This window comes from Microtus pennsylvanicus, chromosome 1 (genome assembly GCF_037038515.1).
Source record: "Microtus pennsylvanicus isolate mMicPen1 chromosome 1, mMicPen1.hap1, whole genome shotgun sequence".
In the NCBI taxonomy this organism is placed as follows: Eukaryota; Metazoa; Chordata; class Mammalia; order Rodentia; family Cricetidae; genus Microtus; species Microtus pennsylvanicus.
The window spans coordinates 156,278,545-156,303,488 of record NC_134579.1 but is presented as its reverse complement, the minus strand read 5'-3'; the positions used below and the strand labels follow the sequence as shown (position 1 = coordinate 156,303,488).

At 38.9% G+C, this 24,944-nt stretch overlaps 2 protein-coding genes across 2 annotated transcripts in view; both read right to left on the bottom strand.

Annotated features, from left to right (window-relative positions):
• The window catches only part of LOC142832944 (uncharacterized), a 776,034-nt gene that overhangs the window by 499,931 nt on the left and 251,159 nt on the right, over positions 1 to 24,944 (bottom strand). The gene's annotated exons all lie outside the window — the stretch shown is intronic.
• LOC142837640 (vomeronasal type-1 receptor 2-like) lies at positions 16,817 to 17,803 on the bottom strand. Its single transcript, XM_075952833.1, has one exon. It carries the CDS (start codon positions 17,756 to 17,758, stop codon positions 16,817 to 16,819), a length of 942 nt encoding a protein of 313 aa, XP_075808948.1. The 5' UTR covers positions 17,759 to 17,803.

Below are 24,944 nucleotides of genomic sequence, written 5' to 3'. Positions count from 1 at the left end.
ATTTTTAAGGCATAAAAGGGTCATGGAGAGCAGCTAAATCTTACTACAGAGAAAGTGTATGTTTACCCTTACATATTAAAATGTATGCCATTTTTATTTTACTGACAACAGAATTGGAAAAATTGGACATTTATGGAAACATTGAGATTTTAAAGAGATTTGTAATTTTAAAATACTGAAATTTTCTAAGACTAATGGACTTTTAAAAGTTGGACTGCTTATAGGTAAAGACCAGTTCAGATACCCTTTTCTGTATTGCTAGGAGTCTTAGCTGGGGAAATCCTTGTGGATTCCTAGGAGTCTCCTGGCACCAGGTTTCTTCGTAAGCTCATAATGGCCACCTCTATCATTATATCTCTTTCATTGTTTTCCTTTTTGTCCCTCCCGCAACTTAGCAATCCCAAACACTCATGGTCCCATCACTCATCCCCTCCATTGTTTATCACTGATTAATACTCCATTGTTTAACTTACCATAATCATCATCATAGAGCTTTTAGCCAATAATGGACAGAAGCAGATTCAGAGATCTACAGCAAGGCTTTGGGCCAAGCTCTAGGAGTACAGTTGAAGAGAGAGGGAAGGGATTATATGAGCAAGAGAGGTCAAGATAATGACAGGAAATGCTACAGAGACAGCAGACCCAAGCTAATGGTAGCTCACAGACTCTGGACTGACAGATAGGGAACCTAGAAGGGACTGCCCAAGAGCTTCTGAATGTGGGTGTGAATCTTGGTCTATTTGTGGGTCCTCTATCAGTGGTACCAGGCACATGAGCTGGCTTTTTGGAACCTGTTACCTATGTTGAGATGTTTCACTCAGCATGGATGCAGGGAGTGAGGAGCTTGCTTCTTTCTAAACTTCATATGCCACACTGTATAGACTCCCATTAGGAGGCCTTTCTTTTCCTGAATGTTGATGGTGGAGGAGTAAATGGGGATTGAAAGGAGGTGGTGGAAGGGAATTGGAAGAGAGTGAAGAGGGGAAACTGTATTTTTATGTAAAAATAGTTTCTAATACTCAATAAAAATTACAAAATGTTGCAATGTTTTTCCTTATATCAATGTTAAAGTAAGATATTAGTAATACATGAGCAAATAAATTTTATTGGTTAATATCAATGTGATTGTGAGTCAAGTAATTAAGTTATCAATTGTGTTGGTTAGGTTAGAGTCATCAGAGAAGTGGGAACCTCAGTTGAGAAAATAATACCATTCCATTTGTTGAATGGCTCAACATACTGTGGTCAGTGCCATCCCTGGGCATGTGAACCTGAATAATATAAAAAGTGATCTGAGTAAATCAATTGGGGCAAGTAAATAATAGGCATTCCCCATGGTCTGTCCTTAACTTCTTGGGTCTAGGTGCCTGTTTTGAAGTTCTTTCCTGAGCTTCCTTCAAACTAGCACCACTAACAGAAAAACTAAATGATCTGTACTATGCATGGTCATATATTACATGGGCCTAAGTTTGCAGCCTGTGTACAGGCTAGGAACAACCAAGCAAGAGAGAATACCATAGGAGACTGTCAAGATCAAATTCGGAGAATTTTCAATAACATCTCTGAGATATAGGTCATAAAGACAATCCTTATGTTGCAAATCTGTAATGTATAGGGTATTTGTGATAGAATAACAATTATTGAACAAAGAGGCAACTCGTTTAACGTAGAGCAAAGAAGATTATATAGGACAGTTTGGAGAGAGAAATGTTAAAAGCAAAATGTAATTATTATATAATCTCAGAAATACTTTAAAAATAAACAAAAACAGACAACTCACCACTTTCTATATTTGTTCTGCTCAGATATTAGTGTGTCTGAACAATTCTACTCATGAGTTCTCTTCCAAAAAGCAATGATGGTTATTTAATAAGGCTAATGGGCAGTATATAACTATCTGAGAAATAAAAGGGTCCTGATGAGAATGAAAGACTATTATGCAATGAGATGTAAAGATTGCCACATATAGTGACCCCGAGTCCCATGAGATGTGCAGATTTTTCTGTAAAACATTCAAACATCAGACCTTTATAGTCTCTGTGATGTCCAAAACTGGTGTCACTCATCAAAAACCATAAGGAAGCAAAAAGCTCCTCAGTCTGTCTCTTTGGGTATACGATGAAGACACTCATAAACAGTTCTGGTACTTATTAGCTAGAAACCTTTCAGAAAAATTTTTTACTCACAAAACGAGAGCTGAAATTGCCACATCAAGTAATGTTGCAAACAAGAAGTAAGCAACTTTCAAACTCTAGAAATGACAGAGACATCTCACTGCCTTGACAGTCACCCAAAGTTTCTCTGTACCATTGGGGCATATATCTTCAGCCTTCAGGCCCATAGTATCCAGAGACATTTCCATGAAGCAGGAAATTTCAAAATCAGTTCAGTCACTATCTGTTGTGTCCTGCAGAATGTCTCGGGGTTCCATGAATCAGGAACCCCGAAAGATCATCTCACCTTTAGGCAAGTTCAGTAGTCCTCTCTCTGCAGGTTCTCTGTGTCCAGTTTATGCAATAGTCAAGGCAAGAGCAGTTTCTTGCCCAAATGGCTATCAAATTCCATAAGGATCTTCTTTGATGCCCATCTTCTTCTTGAAGTAGATTGGTGTTTCCAGGAGCAGACATGTCTCATTGTCATGAAAAACCCTAAGTTATTAAAACATTAAATAGCATATTCCGTAGTCTTTGAAACATATGAAGAATGCTGATCTAACTGAAATATATCTCTATATATATCTAGAAAATCTAACTAACATGACTACAAACTTGACTATTATTAATGATTATCCATTAACAACCTATATACATTACATTTTTAAATGAACTACACAATCACAATACCTTAATCAAGATCAGAAGCACATATACATATAATAAAATTGACGTTAAATTTAAATCACTAAAGCAAAATCCATATCAATGCAAATTATTCATACCTATATCATACCCCCCTTTAAATCTAAAAGAACATTTACAAGCAATATTTGGGAATATGGACGTAGTTTTTTGTCTCCAAACTGCTTCTTGCTGAATGGGGGCGCTGTTATTCAGGTCTTTCATGGTATAACCTGTGTGGTAGATTCATCTCAGTAAGCAGTTGAGTGAAGTAATTTTCTGAAAGTGTTCTCAGCCACCTTCAGGAGGGCGTGGTCTATCATACCACACCGAAGCATCCTCTGTGAAAACAAAAGAAGAAACTCCTTTCCAAAGCATCATGTCCTTAGATCCAAATTTTAAAGTCAAGGTATTTTCAAAATATCTATGTTGGATTCGTCCAGCAGCATTTATAAACAAATATCTTTTAGCAGATATTGTTTCTTCCTCACCATTAAAACAATTCAAAGAGAGCAAAATAGCATACAGTATCAAAATTCTCTATTTATTTTCCATCTTTGTGCAGCTTTATTTTAACTCTATTTTGTTTATTTTTACTTTTTGAGACAGGTTTTCTGTATATCTTTGTCCTGGAATAACTCTGTAGACCAGGCTGTCCTTGAACTCTCAGAGATCCACCTGTCTCTGCCTCCCAGGCATTGGGATTAAAGATGTGTGCTACCACACATTGAAGTCTCAGAGGCCAATCTCCCTTTGCCTTCCAAGTGTTTGGATTAAAGGTTTGTCCTACAACACCTAACTACTCTCTTTCTCCCTTTTTTTTGTTTTTTACTTTAAGAACTTCAACTTTTAGCCTGCATATATTTTTAACACACTGTAAATCATTTAAACATTTTCTTCAACTGTGAATCTTTCTTTTACTGAATATTTCTCTTTTTGTGACCACATGAGTCTTTAATTTACCAAGCAATATCATTAGGACTAAAGCCGTGGCTTTGACGGCTAGATCCAGCCCATTCCTTAGCTTTCCAGCCTCATGGCAGGAGATATCGGCTGTAGCCATGTTTATTGCCACAAGTCTACGGCCTTTCAGGGTCCCTGCCAGCAAGCAAGCTGCAACAGTAGGTCCACAGACAACACTCGAGTCCTTTCTCTTTAGCTGGCCCTCCTGCCTCAAACAGTCAGAGTTTGCCCTGGCAGGACAGCCCAGAAAGCTGGCATTTTAAAACAACACAACTTTTTTCATGCTGCAGCTAAAAACAAGCAAGCATTCAGTCAGCTTTTATCAACACCATTTAAGTGTTCCATGGCAGGACCTCTTAAGAGCTGCAAGGTTTTGCAGCTAAAGCTGAGTCAGGAAGCCTCTCTTAGGTGAGAGTACTTGCTTGCCTCTGGCAACCAGAGCAGATCCAAGAAATTGCTGCTACCAAGAAAACATGCTTTACTCTATTCTTTCCCAAGCTTTCTCAGGATTTTTATGGATGCAGTTGTCCACACATTGGGCAGCCATTCTGTAGTGGGAGCTGCGGGCCTCTTCCCACAGCCTGGCTCCTGACCGCCTGGCTACCTTATGTCCCAAAATAACAACACACAAATTGTATTCATTTAAACACTGCCTGGCCCAATTCTATTAATGTGTGTAGCACCAAGGTGCGCTTACCAGGAAGATTCTAGCCTACGTCCATCTTGGGTCCAAGCTTCATCGCATCTGCCCCAGAAGAGGGGAGCATGGCGTCTGAGCTCACTTCCTCTTCCTCCCAGCATTCTGTTCTGTTTACTCCACCCACCTATGTTCTAACCTATCAGGGCCAAGCAGTTTCTTTATTAATTAACCAATGACCTTCCTCCATCATACAGCTGCTGGCATGCATCCCACGCTCCACTGCTGCTCAGGTTACTCCCCTCTATGCCAGCTCCATTAGCCATTGAGCATTAGTTTGGTCAAACCGGGCCACTACTGGCTCCTGACTCCATGTTGCATTAACCTGTGGCTAACACTTGCCATAAAGGCTTTTGCACTCACTGCATTGACCCAACTTTTTGTTTAGACAAAAAAACAAAAGGATGTGCTCTGCTGCCCACAGTCTGAAAACAGCATGCCATGCCTCCTACATTCCAGAACAGTGCGCCTAGCCACCCACCCACCCACCCACACATCCCCCAGTACCTTCTCCAAGTTCAGTATGCTTGTCTGTGGATTGCAATTTTACCAGCTCCCAGCGCCAAGCTCCCAGCGGCTCCACCACACACCCACAAACTGCTTGATTACAGAAGCCAGCAGATAGTTGCATGCAGCTTCATGCCCTTTTGCAGCTGGAAACCTAAATCCATTAGGATTGGTTTGTTGAAATTTTGCTTAAGAATTCACAGGTCAGCTGAGCGGTACTTGTCCACGCCTTTAATTCCAGCACTAGGGAGGCAGAGGCAAGCGGATCTCTGTGAGTTAGAGGCAAGCCGGGTCTACAAGAGCTAGTTCTAGGACAGGTCCCAAAGCTACAGAGAAGCTCTGTCTCAAACAAAAAAATAAAAATAAATAAAAAATAAAACAAACAAAAAATTCACAGGTCAGTTAATTTTGGAGTGGAGCATCCCATGACCTTCACTGCCTCAACACCTGTGACTCCTGCTGCCAAACATCCTCATTACATGCCTGGTAAATTAAGAGTTTTGCACCTAGGACAAACTTCTGAGCGTTATATCTGAAATGAATTACTTCATAATTTTAAATTTTAAGCTATTAAATAAATGAATAATAGTGAAATAATTATTTTACAATTAGTAAACACCTTCCACAAAACGGCAGATATTATCATGATCCACGATTTTTTTAAAAATGGGCAATTTAATTTTTTTGTTTCAATCTTTGCATTTTCATTAATTTAATTTTTTCTTTATTGTTTTAAAAGAGAAAACAAGATATCCTTTTTCATTATACATACAATTCCAAGTTCCCATTCCCTCCCCTCCTCCAATTCCCTCCTCTTATCTTCCCACCTCACTCCCATCCAATCCTCATGAGACAGTAAGGCACATTGCTTTGGGGAAGGTTCTAGGCCCTACCTACTATATCTAGGCTGAGCAAGGTATCATCCAAAGAGACTAGGTTCCCAAAAGGCCAGTTCATGCAGTAGTGATAAATCCTGGTGCTACTGCCAGTGGCCCCTCAATCAGCCCCAGTCATGAAACTGTCAACCACATTCAAGGGGACTAGTTTGGTCCTAAGCTTGTTCCTTCCCAGCCTGACTGGAGTTGGTGAGCTCCCACTAGCACACGTAGAGTGTTCCAGTGGGTGTACCCATCATGGTCTTGCTCTTTGCTCATATACTCATTTCTCCCACTCTTTAACTGGACTTTGAGAGCTCAGTCTAGTGCTCTGATGTGAGTCTCTGTCTCCATCAGTTGCTAGATGAAGGTTCTATGGTGATATTTAAGATATTCATTAGTTAGACTACAGGGAAAGTCAAGATTGGACCACCTTCTCCTCTATTGCTTAGGATCTCAGCTGAGGTCATCCTTGTGGATTCCTGGGAATTTTTCTAGAGCCAGGTTTCTTGCTAACCCTATAATGGCTCCCCCAGTCAAGGTATCTCTTCTCTTGCTCTCATCTCTGTTTTTCCTCCTTCTTGACTATCCCATTCCTTCATGTTTTCCTCATCCCTCCCCTTCTCCCCTCCTCTTCTCCTTCCACCCTCCCTTCTCCCCATACCACATGCTACCAATTTTGTCAGCCCATCTTGTCTATTTTGACTTTCCAGGTGTATCTATATATGTTTTCCTTAGGGTTCACCTTATTACTTAGCTTCTCTAGGATCATGAACTATAGACTCAGTATCCTCTGTTTATAACTAGTATCCACTTATGACATATGTGTATTTTGGGGTCTTGGTTATCTCACTTAGAATACTGTTTTATAATTCCATCCATTTGCATGCAAAATTCAAGATGTCATTGTTTTTTACCACTGAGTAGTACTCTAATGTGTAAATATGCCACATTTTCTTTAACTAAGGATAAGGGGCATTTAGGTTGTTTTCAGGTTCTGTCTATTACAATTAATGCTTCAATGAACATAGTTGAACAAATGCCTTTGTAGTATAATTGAGCATATTTGAGTATGTGCCCAAGAGTGGTATTGCTGGATCCTGAGGTAGGTTGATTCCCAATTTTGTGGGAAACTGCCATACTGATTTCCAAAGTTGTAGTTTGCATTCCAGCCAGCAATGAAAGAGTGTTCCCCTTACTCCACATCTCCAGAATAAACTGTCATTGGTGCTTTTGATCTTAGCCTTTCTGACAGGTGTAAGGTATTTGATTTGCATTTCCCTGATGGCTAAAGATGTTTAATATTTTCTTAAGTGTCCTTTGGCCATTTGAGAATCTTCTGTAAAGAATTTTTGTTTAGTTCTGTACCTCATTTTTAATTGGGTTATTTAGAATTTTGATGTCTAATTTCTTGAGTTCTTTAAATATTTTGGAGATCGGGCCTTTGTCTGATGTGGGATTGGTGAATGTTTTCCTATTAAGTAGGCTGCCTTTTGTCTTATTGACTGTGTCCTTTCCTAACTGAAGCTTCTCAGTTTCAGGATGTCCCAATTATTCATAGTTGCTCTCAGTGTCTGTGCTACTGGGGTTATATTTAGTAAGTGGTCTTCTGTGCCCATGCACTGAAGACTACTTCCCACTTTCTCTTCTTTTTTCCTTCTTTGAACTTCTTTCTATTTTTAGATTTTTTTTATTTAAACTGTTTTCCAAATTCCCACTCCTCCTGCTCCTCTTCCTCTCCCTCCACAGACCCTCCCATCCCAACCTCTCCAATCCTAAGAGAGGACCATGCACTCTGCCCTGTGTAAAGTCCCAGGCCTTCTCTACTACATCTAGGTTGAGCAAGGTTTACATCCATAGTGAATAGGATCCCAAGAAGCCAGTACATGCATTAGAGACAAATCTCAGTGTCACTATCAGTGGCCCTACCGTCTGCCCCAACTGTCAACACTCTTCAAAGGGGCTTGGGTGTTCCCATGCTCATTCACTCCCAGTCCAGTTGGAGTTGGTGAGTTCATATTAGCTCAAGCAAACTGTCTCAGTGGATGAACCCCTCATGATTTTGAATTCCTTGCTCATACTCTCACTCCTTCCACTCTTCAACTGGATCTTGGGAACTGAGTCCAGGGCTCCAATGTGGGTCCTTGCATCTGTTCCCTCCACTGCTGGATGAAAGTTCTATGGTAATATTTAAGATAATCATCAGTCTGACTACAGAGTAAGGCCAATTCAGATATCCTCTCCTCTATCGATTAGGGTCTTAGCTGGGGTCATCCCTGTGGGTTCTTGAGCATTTTTCTAGAGCCAGGATTCTTGCTAACTCCATAATGGCTTCCTCAGTAAAGATATATCTTTCCTCCATCTCAACTATCCCATTCCTTCAAGTTCTCCTCAGACCCTCCTTTCCCCTTCTTTCTACCCCCCTGCCCTCTGTTCTCAAATTTTTGTCTGATTCCAATTTTCAGGTTGTTCTTTGGGTTCACCTTATTAATTAGTTTCTCTAGGATCATGAACTATAGGCTTGATGCCCTTTGTTTATGGCTAGAATCCACTAATGAGCACTCTGGATGGGTGTTTCTATCAAACACAACTGTCTACTCACCCCTTGAATCCAATATCCAGCTCCTGAACTGTTGACACTTTTGACTCTCTTGTCTGAAGGATGCTGAGCCAAGCTAGGTCTTTCCATAGAACCCTGCCTTTCTCGGCCTATGGCACCCCTCAAACTCCATGTCATGAGGCAGGTATGGCTTCTAAGGTCATTCGGTTTGTCACTGCATTTCTAACACTGCAGCAGCTCCCTCTAGTGTCTCTCCTTCATTTTCACTGCCACCAGCTTCCCTTAGCCAGTGTCAGGCAGGGGCAGGGACAAATTCAGTCCTTAATATGTGTCATGTTCTTCATCGTCTAGAAGGAACTGCTTGTTTCCCCATGGAGAAGAGTCTTTTTTTGGTGCCTTCCCTACCCAACAGCCCAAGAAACTTATCAATAGGCTCCAGGGAGATAGAGTCCCTTTCCCCACGATGTCTGTCCTGTGATCCCAGCCCTGCTAAACCTGGTGCATGCCGAAGTCTACCCAGAACAGCTGTGGGGTGACCAAAAGCCCAGAGTTGTAGAGAACATGGCCCCTCGAATCTCCCCTCGAGGCTGCACGTAGGCCTCGAACTCACAGGTAGAAATGAATTGTCCTTATTCATAGCCTCACCAACCTGCAAAAAAGAGAAAGTGAAAGGCAAGGGTGAGACCTCTCCAGTCCAGAGAAGGTACCAGGAGACTCATGGCCATGCTGTTCAACTCCTGACCTGGAGGGGAAATCCCAGGCAGATTCTTCACGATTAATCCTATTCAACTCTTGCAAAGCCATGATAACAGAACTCAGCTTGTGATCTCATTTATCACCCGCCCTGTCACTAAAATATGAGATACAAATGCCCCATCTAAATAATTGAAGAGAAGCCAGTGAGCACCGAGGATAAATTCTCTCTTTAGCAGCACTGGCTAGAGACCATCACTACGGGGTGCTCTCGGGGCCTGGCCTCCCCTCGTGTCAGCTGGGGATTGCTACAGAGCAAGAGAAGAAATTGACAGAATTCAGACTTTTGCCCTGGGACTCCATCTCCGAAGCCTACACGAAGGCACGCGCTCCATCACGACGTGAGTGGTAAGAGATGAAAGTGATGAGCTCAGTTAGCATCCGGGAACAAAAGTGGCAATTGTTTGCTAGAGGGAAGGAAGCATTTGTGAGCTTTTAAAACTCTAAAAAAAAATGAAAATAAACATTTGGGTGATTCATGGATGAGTCATGGTAAACTGCCTGCCTGACCGCTGCCTGGTAGGTGCTGGCTGCACTGACTTGGGCTAGCCCACGCTCCTGCCCTGGGTTCTGAGCTAACTCTCAAACCAGCTGATCTAGGAATGACAGGAGCAGATACACACCGGGCACCAGGTGTCTGTGTGTCCTGCACTGTGTCCAGTTACAAAAGAAGAGGCTGGGTGATGACTGGATTCCTAGGGAAAAAAAATTGTGGTTGGTATGCTTTCTTTCTCCAGCCACAAAACTGCACTAGCTGGGCATTCGGGATGGAACGTTCTGGGTTGATCTGAGGAGGACCACAGCACCACCAGTGTGGAATGACCCAGCTTGAAAGCATCTAGCAGACAACAAGCACTCAGATGTGTAACTTGGCAGAGGCAACTGGTGTCTGCTTTCCTGCCCCCCCCCCCGCCCCCCCACTAAAAGAGCCTGTGGCTCTGGCTTAAGGCTTTGTCTACAAAGGACAATGGGACCAGGGAGTTGAGTGCCCTGGAACAGCCCTCCCAGGAACTGGTAGAAGCTGGTGGATATTTATAGCACAGTTCTCTCTGCCTTGCTAATTCTAAGATACATTCCACAGCAGAACATCATCCGAGAGTGAACGGGCCCAGCTGTCCCCAGAAGTCACTGCCAACCCTTCTGTTAGATTGTTTTTGGTGAGACTGACATTTTTACTGTTAATTCTGCCTACCCAAGAACATGAGAGATCTTTCTACTTTCTGGTGTCTTCTTTAATTTCTTTCTTCAAAGATTTGAAGTTCTTGTCATACAAGTATTCCACTTCTTTGGTTAGTGTTAATCCAAGATATTTTATGTTATTTGTGATTACTGTGAATGGTGTTGTTTTGTGATTTCTTCCCCAGCCCTTTTATCATCTGTGTACAGGAGGGCTACTGTTTTATTTTATTTTTTTGAGTTAATCTTGTATCCTTTAACATGACTGAAAGTGTTTATGATTTGTAGAAGTTACTTGGTAGAATTTTATGGATCACTTATGTAAACTATTATATCATCAGCAGTGATAGTTTGACTTCTTCTTTTCCCATTAGTTTCCCCTTGATCTCCTTTTGGTGTATTATTGCTCTAGCTAGGATTTCAAGAACTATGTTGAATAGATATGGAGAGAGTGGACAACCATGTCTTGTTCCTGATTTCAGTAGAATCGCTGGGAGTTTCTCTCCATTTCGTTTAAATGGCTGTTGGCTTGCTGGGCCATAGGGCCTTCAAGAACTATGTTGAAGAGACATGGAGAGAATGGACAGCCTTGTTTTGTTCCTTGAGTTTTTCTCCATTTAAGTTGATGTCAGATGTCAGCTTGCTATATATTGCTTTTATTATATTTAGATATGATCCTTCTATCCCTAATCTCTCCAAGACCTTTATCATGAAGGGATTTTGAATTTTTCAGATGCTTTTTCTTCATCTAATGAAATGATCATATGTTTTTTTTCTTTCAGTTTATTTATATGATGGATTACATTGATATATTTTCATATGTTGAACCAGCCTTGTATCTATGGGATGAAGCATACTTGGTCATGATGGATGGTTTTTTTATGTGCTCTTGGATTTGTTTTGCAAGAATTTTATTCAGAATTTTTGCATCCACGTTCATGAGTGAGATTGGTCTGTAATTCTCTTTCTTGGTTGAGTCATGTGCAGTTTTGGTATCAAGGTAACTGTAGCTTCATTAAAAACAGTTTGGAAGTGAGCTTTCTGTTTCTATTATGTGGAACATATTAAGGAGTAAAGTATTAGCTCTTCTTAGAAGTTCTAGTAGAATTCTCCAATTTTGTAGAGTACAGGTTTTTGTAGAACCTAATGATTCTCTGGATTTCCTCAGTGTCTATTGTTATGTTCCCATTTTGTTTATGATTTTGTTGATTTGGATGTTCTCTCTCTGCCTTTTGATTAGTTTGGATAAGGGTTTGTCAGTCTTGTTGCTTTTTTTCAAAGAACCAGCTCTTTATTTCATTGATTCTTTGTATGTTTTTCTGTGTTTCTATTTTGTTGATTTCAGCCCTCAATTTGATTATTTCCTGTCTTTTTCTTCTGAGTGAGTCTGCTTCTTATTTTCCAGAGCTTTCAGGCATGCTGTTAGGTCACTAATGTGAGCTTTCTCCATTTTCTTTATGTGGGCACCTAGTGCTATGAACTTTCCTCTTAGCACTGCTTTCATTATGTCCCATAGGTTTGGAAAAGTTGTGCCTTCATTTTCATTGAATTCAAGGAAGGTTTTAATTTCTTTATTTCTTCCTTGACCCACGGGTGGTTCAGTAGTTGACTGTTTAGTTTCCATGAGTTTGTAGGCTTTCTGGGGAGTAGTATTGTTGTTGCATTCTAACTTTACTCCATGGTGATCTGATAAGACCCAGTGGATTACTCCAAATTTTAGTATCTGTGGTTGTTTGCATTGTTACTGAAAATGTGATCAATTTTAGAGAAGGTTCCATGAGGTGCTGAGAAGAAGGTATATTCTTTTTTGTTTGGGTGGGATGTTCTATAAATGACTATTAAATCCATTTGATTCATTACATCTGTTAGTTCTCTTATTTCTGTTAAGTTTCTGTCTGTTTGACCTGTCCCTTGCCGAGAGAGGAGTGTTGAAATCTCCTACTATTAATGTGGGGGGGTTGATGTGCGATTTAAGTTTTAGTAATGTTTCTTTTACATATGTGGGTGCTCTTGTATTAGGGGCATAGATATTCAGGATTAATCTCAGAAGCTAATCAGGGTCGGCCTGGTTAGTACTTGGATGGGAGACCCACTTTCTCTTCTATCAGATTCAGTGTGGTCAAATTAATATTAAGGACTTTAATCAATTTGGACTTGAGTTTTAGGCATGTGGAAAGATGTGGATCTATATTCAATTTTCTGCATGTTGACAACCAGTTATGCCAGCACCATTTGTTGAAGATACTTTCTTTTTTTCCATTGTAAAATTTTAGCCTCTTCGTTAAAAATCAAGTGTTCATAGGTGAGTGGATTAATATCCAGGTCTTTGATTGATTCTATTGGTCAACCTCTCTGTTTTATGCCACTACTAAGCTGTATTCATTACTGTAGCTCTATAATAGAGCTTGATATCAGGGATGGTGATACAGCCAGAAGTTCCTGTATTGTATAGGATTGTTTTGGATATCCTGGGTTTTTTGTTTTTCGATATGAAGGTGATTGTTGTTCTTACAAGGTCTGTGAAGAATTGTATTGGGATTTTGAGTCATCTGTTATGGGTCAGAATAATACCAAAAATCTAGGAACTATTGTTTTCATAACTCTATTATCTTCCCAAAAAATCTATTTCTACCAATACATAATTTCATCTCTTTGATACATTTCTTGGATGTTTTCCTACCCAGTGAGACAATAAACACACAGAAACTATTTTATTTGCAATACTGATTGGCCAATATTGGCCAATAGCTTAAGCATGTTTCTGGCTAACTCATATCTTAAATTAACCTATTTATATTAATCTGTCTATTAAGACACATGGCTATGGCTTACTGGCAAGTTTCCAGTGTATATGTCTCCTATAGGCAGCTACAAGGCTTCTCTTTGACTAGCTGAGATGGGTGGGGGAGAGGCCTAGGGTTTTGCCCAGGGTCTAAGGCCTAGAAACATGGCTTTCTTCTGGGAGGCTTGTCATTCACCTCACCAGGTTACTATTTTAATGCCAGATAAATATGTTATTTGCCATGCTTTCGGATTAATCTGATAGTCTTCTATGTCTGATGAATCTCATCCTACCATAATATAAGAGAGTTTGCTTGCATTAAAAGCCAGGGTGTATTTTTAAGGACATATCCCTGACACATGCCCCACTACCTCTAGTTATTTCCTACCTCTGAAGTCTCCACAGTGGTATCATCTAAGTAACAAAGGTCCAGATCTTGAGCTTCTGAAGATTTTTGATCTTTAAACTGTATTAATAAATGTAGAAGAATTATTGGGATTTTAGAAATGGAGAAAGAAAAAAAGAGAACAGGAAAATGAAGGAAATTATGGAGAACAAGAGCAGAAAACTAGGCAAGCAGAAATGTCAGAAACTCTAGAGTCATCAGGAGTCAAGAAGGCATTGAAACAATGAGTAATTGAAAATGCCTGAAAGTTCAGAACAGTAATATCCTAGGTTTTCAAACCAAGAGGACACAGAGGGTGGGTGGGTGGGATAAGATATTTATGCTGAGGACAGATACAAAGCAAGGAAAAGGCAACTAAAATTGGCATTTATGAAGTTGGCTGTAGGGAGTGAACAAAGATGCATCTCAAGGATAACATGATGGAGGGTGCATCATAGACTTGAAGGTGTACTGAAAGTCAGGGGTGTTGAGATGCCTGAATTTCTAAATACCAGACCTGTTTGTTGTGGTTTTGCCAAGAAAGACTCAGCTTGTGCTGGAAACAGTCCATTGAGTACACCACCAAATAACAAACCCTTTATTTTAAGTCAATATAATGCAGTAGAAATGCTCAAAATACTTCAGCATAATTTGATCAAACTCCCTTATTTGTTATTGTGTTGCAAGATGCTCTGAGATGAGTAGAGAGATGGATATAGTCAAGATACATCTAAGCGTGTAGGAAATTTTCAAAGAATAAATAAAATTTTATTTTAAAATGTTCAAAATTCAAGTTGAAAGTTAATCATAAATATAGGACATAAAGTGTTTCAAATGCCCAATGTAGTTTGGAAGGAAGAAGCTGCAGTTGATATGTAGGATACTTGTTTCATCCTTGGGTAGTTCAAAAGGACCATCGCAGTTCATCAAGCTGCTTGGTTGATGATCCAGAAGCCAGTCTAGAATGAAACAAGACATTCAAATTACTCCAGTCTTTAACATCTTAGTTCATTTAAAAGTGGGTGCTTACTTTAAGGTAGGCCATATAGAGAAGTACTTTAAAATGGCTAATCTAAAAACAGTGTCTATGGGTTTGTGGATCTCTTCTAATATTTCTCAGTACATCTGAAGGAATCCATAGTTCTAGGTGTTCTTGGGCCTGTGCAGCAGAGTAGATGCTATATTCTACATTTCTACCTGAACCCCATGCTTTATATATAACATTGAATACTTTTAGTGAACGTGCATTAGCAGAGTTTGCCATCTTCTGCTTCAAAGTCAGAAAGAAGCACAGGGAAGATGTTGTAGTTGTTGGTAGCAAATAGCTGCCTCTAAGATCTAATATACTCATATAAGATTAATGAATTACTGGGAGAGTGATGCTGGTACCAGAAGGTGCTTTCAAGGGTTAGACACAAAGTTGAATTAGGAAAATGGCAGTCAGTCTGGTTCACTGATTTTCAATTTTCCAACTAAGCAATTGGCTGCACATTTCCCAAGTTCACTGAAGGTTTTGAGAGTCTTCGGTGATGATAGGGTCCTCTTTAAGAGATCTATTTTCATTCATTTTTTTATAGCCTGGAGTGCTGATAGTATTTAAGTTATCCTTCTGTGTCATTCCCAGTACATGCAGCCATGATGACTTAGGATGGGGCACTCTGAGGTTGAAATGACGATTAAGGATCAAAAGCAGTCTGACAATACATCTTCTTTATATATGGCTCATTATAAACTTTTCCACACATCATGTGGAAAGTGAGACATCTATTCATTGCTAGTGTCCAAAAAAAACCTTGTTCAGCCAGTATCAATAAATGTGGAGATTCCAGAAACAACTGAAAATTGATCTACCATAAGACCAAGTTTTCTCACTCTTGTTTATATCTACATCTTATTACAGATTTTGCCATTGTTTGGCATAGAAAAAGCACCCACTTTTTAGGTGTTTTTAATGTTCTGTGAAAGTCCTATAAATGTTTACCTATATACACAACATTTGCAATTTTCTGGGACTTTGTAACACACAAAGGTCCTCTGTGCTACCCTGCTTCATTCTCTTGCTGTTCATTTATCTTCCCTTGAATGACCATCATCTCCCCCTGGGAGCATTTCTGAAACTGACACAAAATAAAAATTCTCCAGAAAAAAACTTAAATGTTTGAGTGATAATGATTTAGAATATAATACAAACATCAGAAAGTAGGATGTAATCAGGAGAGGTGGATAATGGCTGGGTCCTTGCTGGTTACATTGTGGCTTTTAACTCCTTTCAGAACTCTGGAAATTTCACATTCACTCATGATAATCTCAACTCTTTGCAATGTCTTCTTCCGTTGTTTTAAGACCCTGCTATTTATGGTCACTCTCTTCTTATCTTCACCCAACTTCAGTCAATTACTGGTGTTGTCACTGACATTATTGGGAATCTGGGGTGCTGCTGGAAACTCCAAGGTCTTGTCTGGCCTATATGCAACCAGCTAAGAATTTTTTTATTCATAATGAAGACTCAAAGGAGGCAGAACCTTCAACTGAGTGGAATGTCACATCATTGAGGGTAGGGGAACATAGGAAAAAAGCATGACTGATTAACCTAAAAGAGTGCTGAGTAGATTGCTACATTACTACAAGAACACTAGGCATGCTTGCATTGTTATTTAAAAACACAGATGACAGTCTTGTAAAGCTACCATTATTTTTTCTCAATCATATATTTTTACCTAGTCCCATGAGAGGTTTGACTCCAATGTTCTTAAGTGGTAGAATAATAGCTACGATCTGGCTCATAGCAGACTATGTCTCATTCCTCTGTAACGGGCGCAGGCAAGGCAATCAGGAGCTTATCCATAACAAGAGTTTGGGTCACTAATGTGATAGAACAGATGTAATCTGAGTTAAGCTTTCTGTGGTAAAGGTTTTGGCTTAAATGGTAACTATGGTTGTGAAGTCTCATGTATGTGAAGTTTAGCTTCCAGAAAACATATATTTTCAGAGAATCCAGGATGTTATAAATCTCTCCTCCTAATGTCAAAAGTGGGGATAATTTGTTGAAAACATATTGAGTATATAATTCTCAAGGAAGTCTAAACCAAAGAAAGACTGAAATGTGTCAAATAAAGGGTAAAAGGCCTAGATGCTAAAAGTTTTGCAAGTAATGGATGAAAGTTCTACCAGTGGGAAAAAAAAATAATTCTTAAAGTTTACCTTATACAAACAAATGTCTTCTCTGGAGAATTTTTGTACTGATTCCTTATTTAAAAATTGGATTCTGAAAGAGCATGCATTTAAATAGTTAAAACAACATTAGAAGATTCTTTATCCTTTATCCAAAAAAAGAAGAGTCCTGAGAGAGGGGAAGATTGACTCATAAGTATAAAGGGGCTCAAAGTAGGAAAAAACAAAGTTATAATGTGAGTGATCCTCAGTAGCCACCAATTTTGACCAGACAGTATAGCACTGCAACCATGTGTGATGGTAGAGAGGGTATAAAGAGCCACAAAGGTGAATGCTAGGGCAAGGATGTTCTGGGTGGCTCTGGACTCAGGAGAGCTACCTTGGAAAGCATAAGTGCTGCGAATGTGTTGAACTCGCTGCCTATGCCTGTACAAAAGGATAACCATTGAGCTACTGGACCAGGTGATGAGGACAGAAATTAGAAGTTCAGGAAACACAAAGAAAGCTATATATAAAGAGACGGTGACTTTGTCATGACCTGCAACAGTATAGAGTTCAAAATCTGTCCCTTTTGTTACGTTTTTCCTTCTCAATTTTATGGACATGTACAAAGGGAAAAGAACATTTACCATGATGTACAAGATCCAGCAGAGAGAAATGTAGAGACCAATGTCCTTGGCAGATTTGACTCTAAGATTGCTCCAGCAGGAGTGTCTAGGGCTGATGATGATGGCCTGGAAGACACTCAAGAGACAGATGGTGGCAATGGACATGCTTCTGAAAACTTTTAGTGCATACAAAAAAAGTTGATAGCTCCAGTCATTGAAGAAAACTTTTAACCCAAAAGTTGTCATTGTGATGCTCAGTCCTTTAGAGAGAATGATCAGGAAATTAACCATTATCAGATGCATGAGAATTAAATTCAAGGGCTTTATATTGTGTTTCTTGTAAAAAATAACTAGGTAGTAAGAAAGAAGAGAAGCATTTCCCAGTATTCCAATTGTATTCTCTATCAATAATATTATTCCTATTCCCAAATTCCCATAATCCATCTTGTTACTCTGCAAAATTTACTTCAAAATATGTCAGCAGTCATTTCTAAGAGAAAAAACTTGGATTTTTAAAATTAAGATGATCCTCTGTGCCTGATATCACAAATTCACAAAAATCACATTAGCTGAGGATTGAAAACCCAAGGTGGGCAGAACAAATAGATCTTGTCCACACCACCTCTCACAGTTATTTTACCACCAACAGTAACAATCAGTAAGAACTGCTGAAGTCTTCAAATGCATGTATTTATGGAGAAAATTCCCACTATATTTTTCACATAAGAAAGCACTAAGAGTAGAGCAAAGTTATCCTGATAGAAGCAGTGACCAGTGAATTCAAAATTAAAGAGTGTTCATTGCTACAAGTCTTCACATATTGGAGAAAAAATCATCTCTCATCTTCTCAAAGGAATGAATCCATTTTTAATGCCTGTCTTATATAAATATTAACACTGAAATTGAAAATACTATAAGTGGAAGAGCAATTTTTGTATTTTTTGATAATTATGTTTATTTAGTAGCACTAACCATTAGTTGAAAATGATGAATTAAACAATGTTGCATCAAAACTTAACTCCTTAAATTCCACCCACTACACATACACATATAAGATTGGTGGTTTAGAGTTAAGATGAGGAGAGAAAAGAGAATTGACACATTCTACATAAATAATTGTTATCTAACACAATGGAGAGAAAACAAGTAAATGATTCCAACAGAAATTATTAGAATAAGGCAATACTCTATGAATAAATTCATATGGGAAGAATTCCAATGTTCCTATCTCATCTAATCTGCTGCATCACTCAGTAGTAGGAATGTGAATCACAAGTCATAAAAAACATTAGCCCTTGGCAAACATTAGATGAAACAAGGATCCTAGCTCATGTGTTCATGTCATGTCACACAATTTTCCAAATGAGAGGTTGTGAGTATCAAAATCAATGTACATCTTCATGTAGAAAACCTAACTTTTACAGACTAGACAAACATACATAGATAATTCTCAGAATTTATGTACAATGAATGACTTGAAAGCAAAGAAATACAAACCTGTACTCTAGCAGTGCAGTGATTAATGTTTATACAATGTTGTCCTTAAAATGTAGCAATGTACATGAAATCAGGAGTGCATTCACATTACTCAAATGCATAGAGATCTACTTAAAAAAAATGTGGCAAATCTTGCTCTAAGTTTCAAATTATACATGGAAGTATTGGACTGATCTTTCAAAACAGAACAGGGTCATAAATATACGTCTAGTAATTTCCACTTCTAGAAACAACCAAAGAAAAACCTAGTGTTGATGTGATAACTTAAATCAAGTGGAAACTAGTGATGAATTCTTTTTATTAGGTTTGTGTATATTCATACAGGGTCTTCCTCAGAAATGGAGGTTGGTCCATTCATACCAGGAATTCCTGGGATTGAGGTAATGTTCAGTTTCTTGATCTATTTGTAACATAGTTATGTAACTTTCATTTATGATCTGTGAAGATATAAACAAATACACAACTTCAAGGATATATTCTTTTTAATACAAGCAATGCCAATATCTTGAAGTCATCTTGAAGAAAATGTGCAGAAGTAGAATTCACCCTCTTTGAGAATCATTGGTAAGGGCCACAAACCCGAGTTACTATAGAAAAAGAAGGAATGATGCAAAGAAGAGAGAACACATGCAGAATTTCATCTTCACCATTTGGTCAAGAGTAGTCAATGGACATAGTTAAGTTGTTACAGTTATTACTTAACGAATGAACACCTGAGTAGAAACTCCAAAATTAACATAAAATTCTGGAGGTGGGAGTGGACAGTCATCGTCCAAACAGAAGATAAGGGCAGAGTTAGTTAGATCTCTGGTGCACATGGACAGGAAAAAAGAGTATTACATGAGAACTTCAGATTAGTGAGATGCTCTGACTCAAAAATAACAAGATAAAAAAGCAGTATCTAAGGGACTACAACTGAAGTTTTACGGACTCCACACTCTCACATAAGATTGTGCTCATCTAAGAAGCCAAGGACAATGGCACTGGGTTTTGATCCTACTGCATGCACTGGCTTTGTGGGAGCCTAGCCTGTTTGGATGCCCACCTTCCTAGACCTAAATGGAGGGGGGAGGAACTTGGACTTCCCACAGGGCAGGGAATCCTGACTATCTTCAGACTGGAGAGGGAGGGAGAAAGGAGTGGGGGAGGGGGAGGGGAATGGGAGGCGGGGAGGAGACAATTTTTTTTCAATAATAATTAAAAAAAGATTGTGCTCATCTGAATTAATGAGAACTCCTTCACACAGATACAGGGAAATATGTACACAGCAAGATAATTAAATTATAACTATTTTCCATTTAAAACCTTTATTTACTAATGTCTTTGATAAATAAATCTATTAGTAATGAATCAAGACCTATGAACAACTTCTAAACAAAAATATACATGAAATTTTTAAAATATGAAATCTAATGAATTGGATAAATAAAAGACCAAGTGGCAAAATTATTGTGAGCTATGGGAATTAACCAAATTTAATCTATTGCCTGACATATATAAGACCGCAAATGCAGGAACCTTCAGCAATGAATGGGAAAAATTTGTCCTAACATTGCAGTGAATTCAAAATATCACAAAATGAAGGGTAATAACAGAAACTGTATATGTGCTAGGCCAGAATTTTGCAAGACTCACACTGATATTGCCACCTTTGTTTTCACACAGTTTTCCCAAGTTTAAGATGGAAAACAGTGACTGTTAGAGAAGACAAAGATCCTACACAATAACAGCTGTAAAGCTGTCTAGAAACATTTCCCCCAGGTAGTGCTAGATCCTGGCTCCTTCTTAGGATTAAATGATTATCTTAGTTCATATTCTAATGAATATTTAAAAGCAAAGACTCATTTTACATGATTTGTGATGTCATAATTCAAAATCAATCTGTCATTCATGTGCACAATGAATAGAAACCTAAATGATGTAATGAACATAATCCTGGACTACCTTTGAAATCAGATTTTATTAGGTGTCACACTGTATAATAGGCAACCTGAGAGAGGATTTTGATTCACTTTCGATTCATTAAGAATTAATATAAGTTCAAAGATATTATCTTTTAATTAGTAACTTGACCTACATCCCAGAAAGTCTCCTTGTCTTTTGACTAAATATCTACTATTCTGTTTCTATCAAGAATAAATTTTAAGAGGTATGCACTTACCATGCATCTCTTCCTTGCTATTTTTGCCATTGAGGATGAAAAACAATATGCTCACTTGAATTTTCCTTCTGCAGAACTTTCAGCTCTGTATACCACTACTGATATGATGTGAGAAGCATTTCAGCCCTAAAATAAAGGTTCATAGATCTGTGACCTCAACTCTCTTCAGAAAAGCAATTTTTATCTCACCCACAGTCATGATGACAGAGCTACCTTTGGGAACCAAGAACTTTTCTGGAATTTTCCAGTTGATTATTACCAAAGACATTGATGAGTTCCTTGTAAATATGTCCAATGAGACAATGTGTTTAGAGAGGTTCATACTTTATCCTGATCCCTAAGGGCTCACTAGTAGTCAAGGTTTAGTGAGAATCAATGTCTCATGTGAGAGAGTCTTGTAAGAATGTCCGTTTGTCTTTTTGGATGTTACTAGTCTTCACTTGGATCTCATAAATGAACCAAGTTAATTCAAAATGGCAGCCTACAGAATGGGAAAAGATCTTTATCAACCCACTTCAGACAAAGGGCTGATCTCCAAAATATACAAAAAACTAAAGAATTTTGTCAAAGGCAAGTCAAATAAACTTTGAGATACCATCTTACACCTATCAGAATGGCTAAAATCAATAATAGCCTATCCTGGAGAGGATGTGGAGTAAGGGGTACACTCATCCATTGCTAGTGGGAATGCAAACTTGTGCAACCACTTTGGAAATCAGTGTGGCAGTTTCTCAGAAAATGGGAGTCAACCTACCTCAGGATCCAGGAATACCACTCTTGGGAATATACCTAAGAGATGCCCAATAGTACTAAAAAGCATTTGTTCAACTATGTTCATAGCAGCATTATTTGTAATTGCCAGAACCTGGAAACATAGATGCCCCTCAATGGAAGAATGGATAAAGAAAGTGTGGCACATATACACATTAGAGTACTACTCAGCAGTAAAAAACAATGACATCTTGAATTTTGCATGCAAATGGATAGAAAACACTATCCTGAGTGAGGTAACCCAAACCCAAAAAGATGAATATGGTATGTACTCACTCATTAGTGGACTCTAGCCATAAACAAAGGACATTAAGCCTATAGTTCGCAAGCCTAGAGAAGCCAAATAACAAGTTGAACCCAAAGAAAAACATATATAGATCCTCCTGGAAATTGGAAGCAAACAAGATTGCCAGGCAAAAGTTGGGAGCATGGGGTTGGGGGTAGGGGAATGAGGAGAGGGGATAGAGAGAAGGGAGAGAGGGAAGACTGGAGAGAGCTTGGGGAGGTGGGAGGGTAGAGATGGAGGAAGGGCGGATATAGGAGAAGGGAAGAAGATATCTACATTAAGGGAGCCATTTTAGGGTTGGCAAGATATTTGGCTCTAGAGGGGATCCCAGGTGTCCATGGGGATGTCGCCAGCTAGGTCCTTGGGCAGCAGAGGAGAGGGTGCCTGAACTGAACTTGCCCCACTATCACACTGATGGTTATCTCGAATATCAATAGAATCTTTTTCCCGTAACAGATGGAGATAGAGACAGAGACCTTCATCAGAGCAATGGACTGAGCCCCCAAGTTCCAGTTGAGGAGCAGAAGAAGGGAGAAGATGAGCAAAGAAGTCAGGACTGCGACGGGTTGGTCCACCCAACTGAGACAGTGTGCCTGTTCTAATGGGAGCTCACCAAATCCAGTTGGACTGGGACTGAAGGAGCATGTAATCAAACTGGACTCTCTGAATGTGGCTGACAATGGAAGCTGACTGAGAAGCCATTGATAAAGGCACTGGGACTTGTTACTACTGAATGCACTGGTTTTTTGGGACCCTAGTCAATTTGGATACAAAGCTTCTTAGGCCTGGATATAGGACTTCCCACAGGGCAGGGTTCTCTGCCCTCTTTTAAGGAGGGAGTGTGAGGGAGGAGGGTGAGTGGGGTAGCAGGAGGGGAATGGGAGAAGGGAAGGAAATGTGAATTTTTGAATGGAAAAATAATGGAAAAATAAAAATAAATACTCAAGAAATTGTTCAACAAAAGAACAAATAATCCAATTTTAAAATGGGGTACAGACATAAACAGAGAACTCTCAACAGATGAATCTCAAAGGGCTGAAAGACACTTAAGGAAATGCTCAGCATCCATTGCCATTAGAGAAATGCAATTCAAAACAACTCTCAGGTTCCATCTTACAACTGTCAGAATGGCCAAGATCAAAAACACTGATGACAACTTATTATGGAGATGATGTAGGGTAAGGTGAATGCTCTTCCATTGCTGGTGGGAGTGCAAAAAGTTATAGCCACTTTGGAAATCAGTATGGTGATTTCTCAGAAAATTAGGAAAAAATCTACCTCAAGACCCAGCAATACTGTTGTTAGGTATATACCCAAAAAAATGCCCAATCATTTCACAAGGACATGTGCTCAACTATATTCACAACATTATTTGTAATAGCCAGAACCTAGAAACAACCTAGATATCCCTTAACTGAAGAATGTATAAATAAAACGTGTTACATTTACACAATGAAGTACTATACATATGCAAAATATGACATCGTGAAATTTGCAGGCAAATTGGTGTATCTAGAAAATACATAATGAGTGAGGTAACCCATTCTTTGAATGATAAATATAATATGAATTCACTTATAAGTGGCTTTTATGCATAAATCAGACTAAAACCAGCCTTAAGGCCACAATTTCAGAGAAACTAGACAACCAAGAAGACACTGAGAGAGACATACATGAATCTACATAACAAAGTGAAAAAGACAAGATCTCCTGAGTACTTTGGGAGTTTGAGGGTCATGGGAGAGAGTAGAAGGGAAAGGGGGGAAGGGATGGGAGTGGAGAAAATGTGTAGCTCAATAAAACAATAAAAAGGGGAAAAACAAATAAAGTTAATTGTTAACTTTGGATTCTAGTGCTGCTCACTTTCAGAACACTCCACGGAACATAGTTCTTTATGAGTTCTGAGAATTCTACTTGTTGGCTGAGGCTGAATGTTCATTTCCTGGCTGCCCTGACCCGAAATAATCACACAGAAATTGTATTATTTACAGCACTGCTTGGTATATTAGCTTAGGGTACTCATTAACTAACTCTTACAACTTTAACCAATTTCTATTATTTTATATTTTACCACAAGACTCACGGTTTACTGATAAGATTCTGGCTGGTGGCTCATGTCTTCTTCCTTCAGTGGCTACGTGGCATCTCTCTTACTCCACCTTCTTTCACACAGCATTCAGTTTAGCTTTCCTGTCTAGTTCTATTCTGCCCTTCCACAGGCCAAAGCAGCTTCTTTATTAACCAACGATAATAAAACATTCACAGCATACAGACGGGAATCCCACATGATCTATTGAAATACAAGTAAAAGGGAAACAGTTATAAATAATCCATGCTAGAAATCTTTGTTTTCAATTGAACTCAATGAAAATAAAAAGTGAATAATGGCTTAATATTAATTATAAACTGTTTGGATTATTAGTTCAGGCTCTTACAGCTTAACTTAACCTATTGCTATTATTCTATATTTTACCACAAGACTCATGACTTGTTACTCTTGCTTCTCCAGCAGCTGCTGATGTCACTCAGACTCTGTGTTCTTTCTCCCTGTATCTCTTCTTGGATTTCCTGCCTGGCTACATTCTGCCTGGCTATTAGACAAATCAGCTTCTTTGTCAACCAATGGTATTTTAAAACATATTGATAGCATAGAAAAGGGCATCCCTAGCTAGCTTTTGCATATTAAATTAACCCATTTATATCAATCTATGTATTTAAATGTGGCCCATGGCTTCCTGGTGGTGCTCTAGAATGTTGTTCCTTAGGCAGTTGCTAGCATATCCCCTGACTCCAACTTTATTCTCCGTCTATCTCTGCTTGGATTTCCCACCTAGCTATACTCTGTCCTGTCATATTCCAAAGTAGCTTTATTCATCAGCCAATAAAAGCAACACATATTTACAGTATACAGAAAA

Coding starts and splice junctions, on each gene's coding strand:
- LOC142837640 (XM_075952833.1), bottom strand. CDS start 17,758: ATGGATTATGGGAATTTGGGAATAGGAATAATATTATTGATAGAGAAT.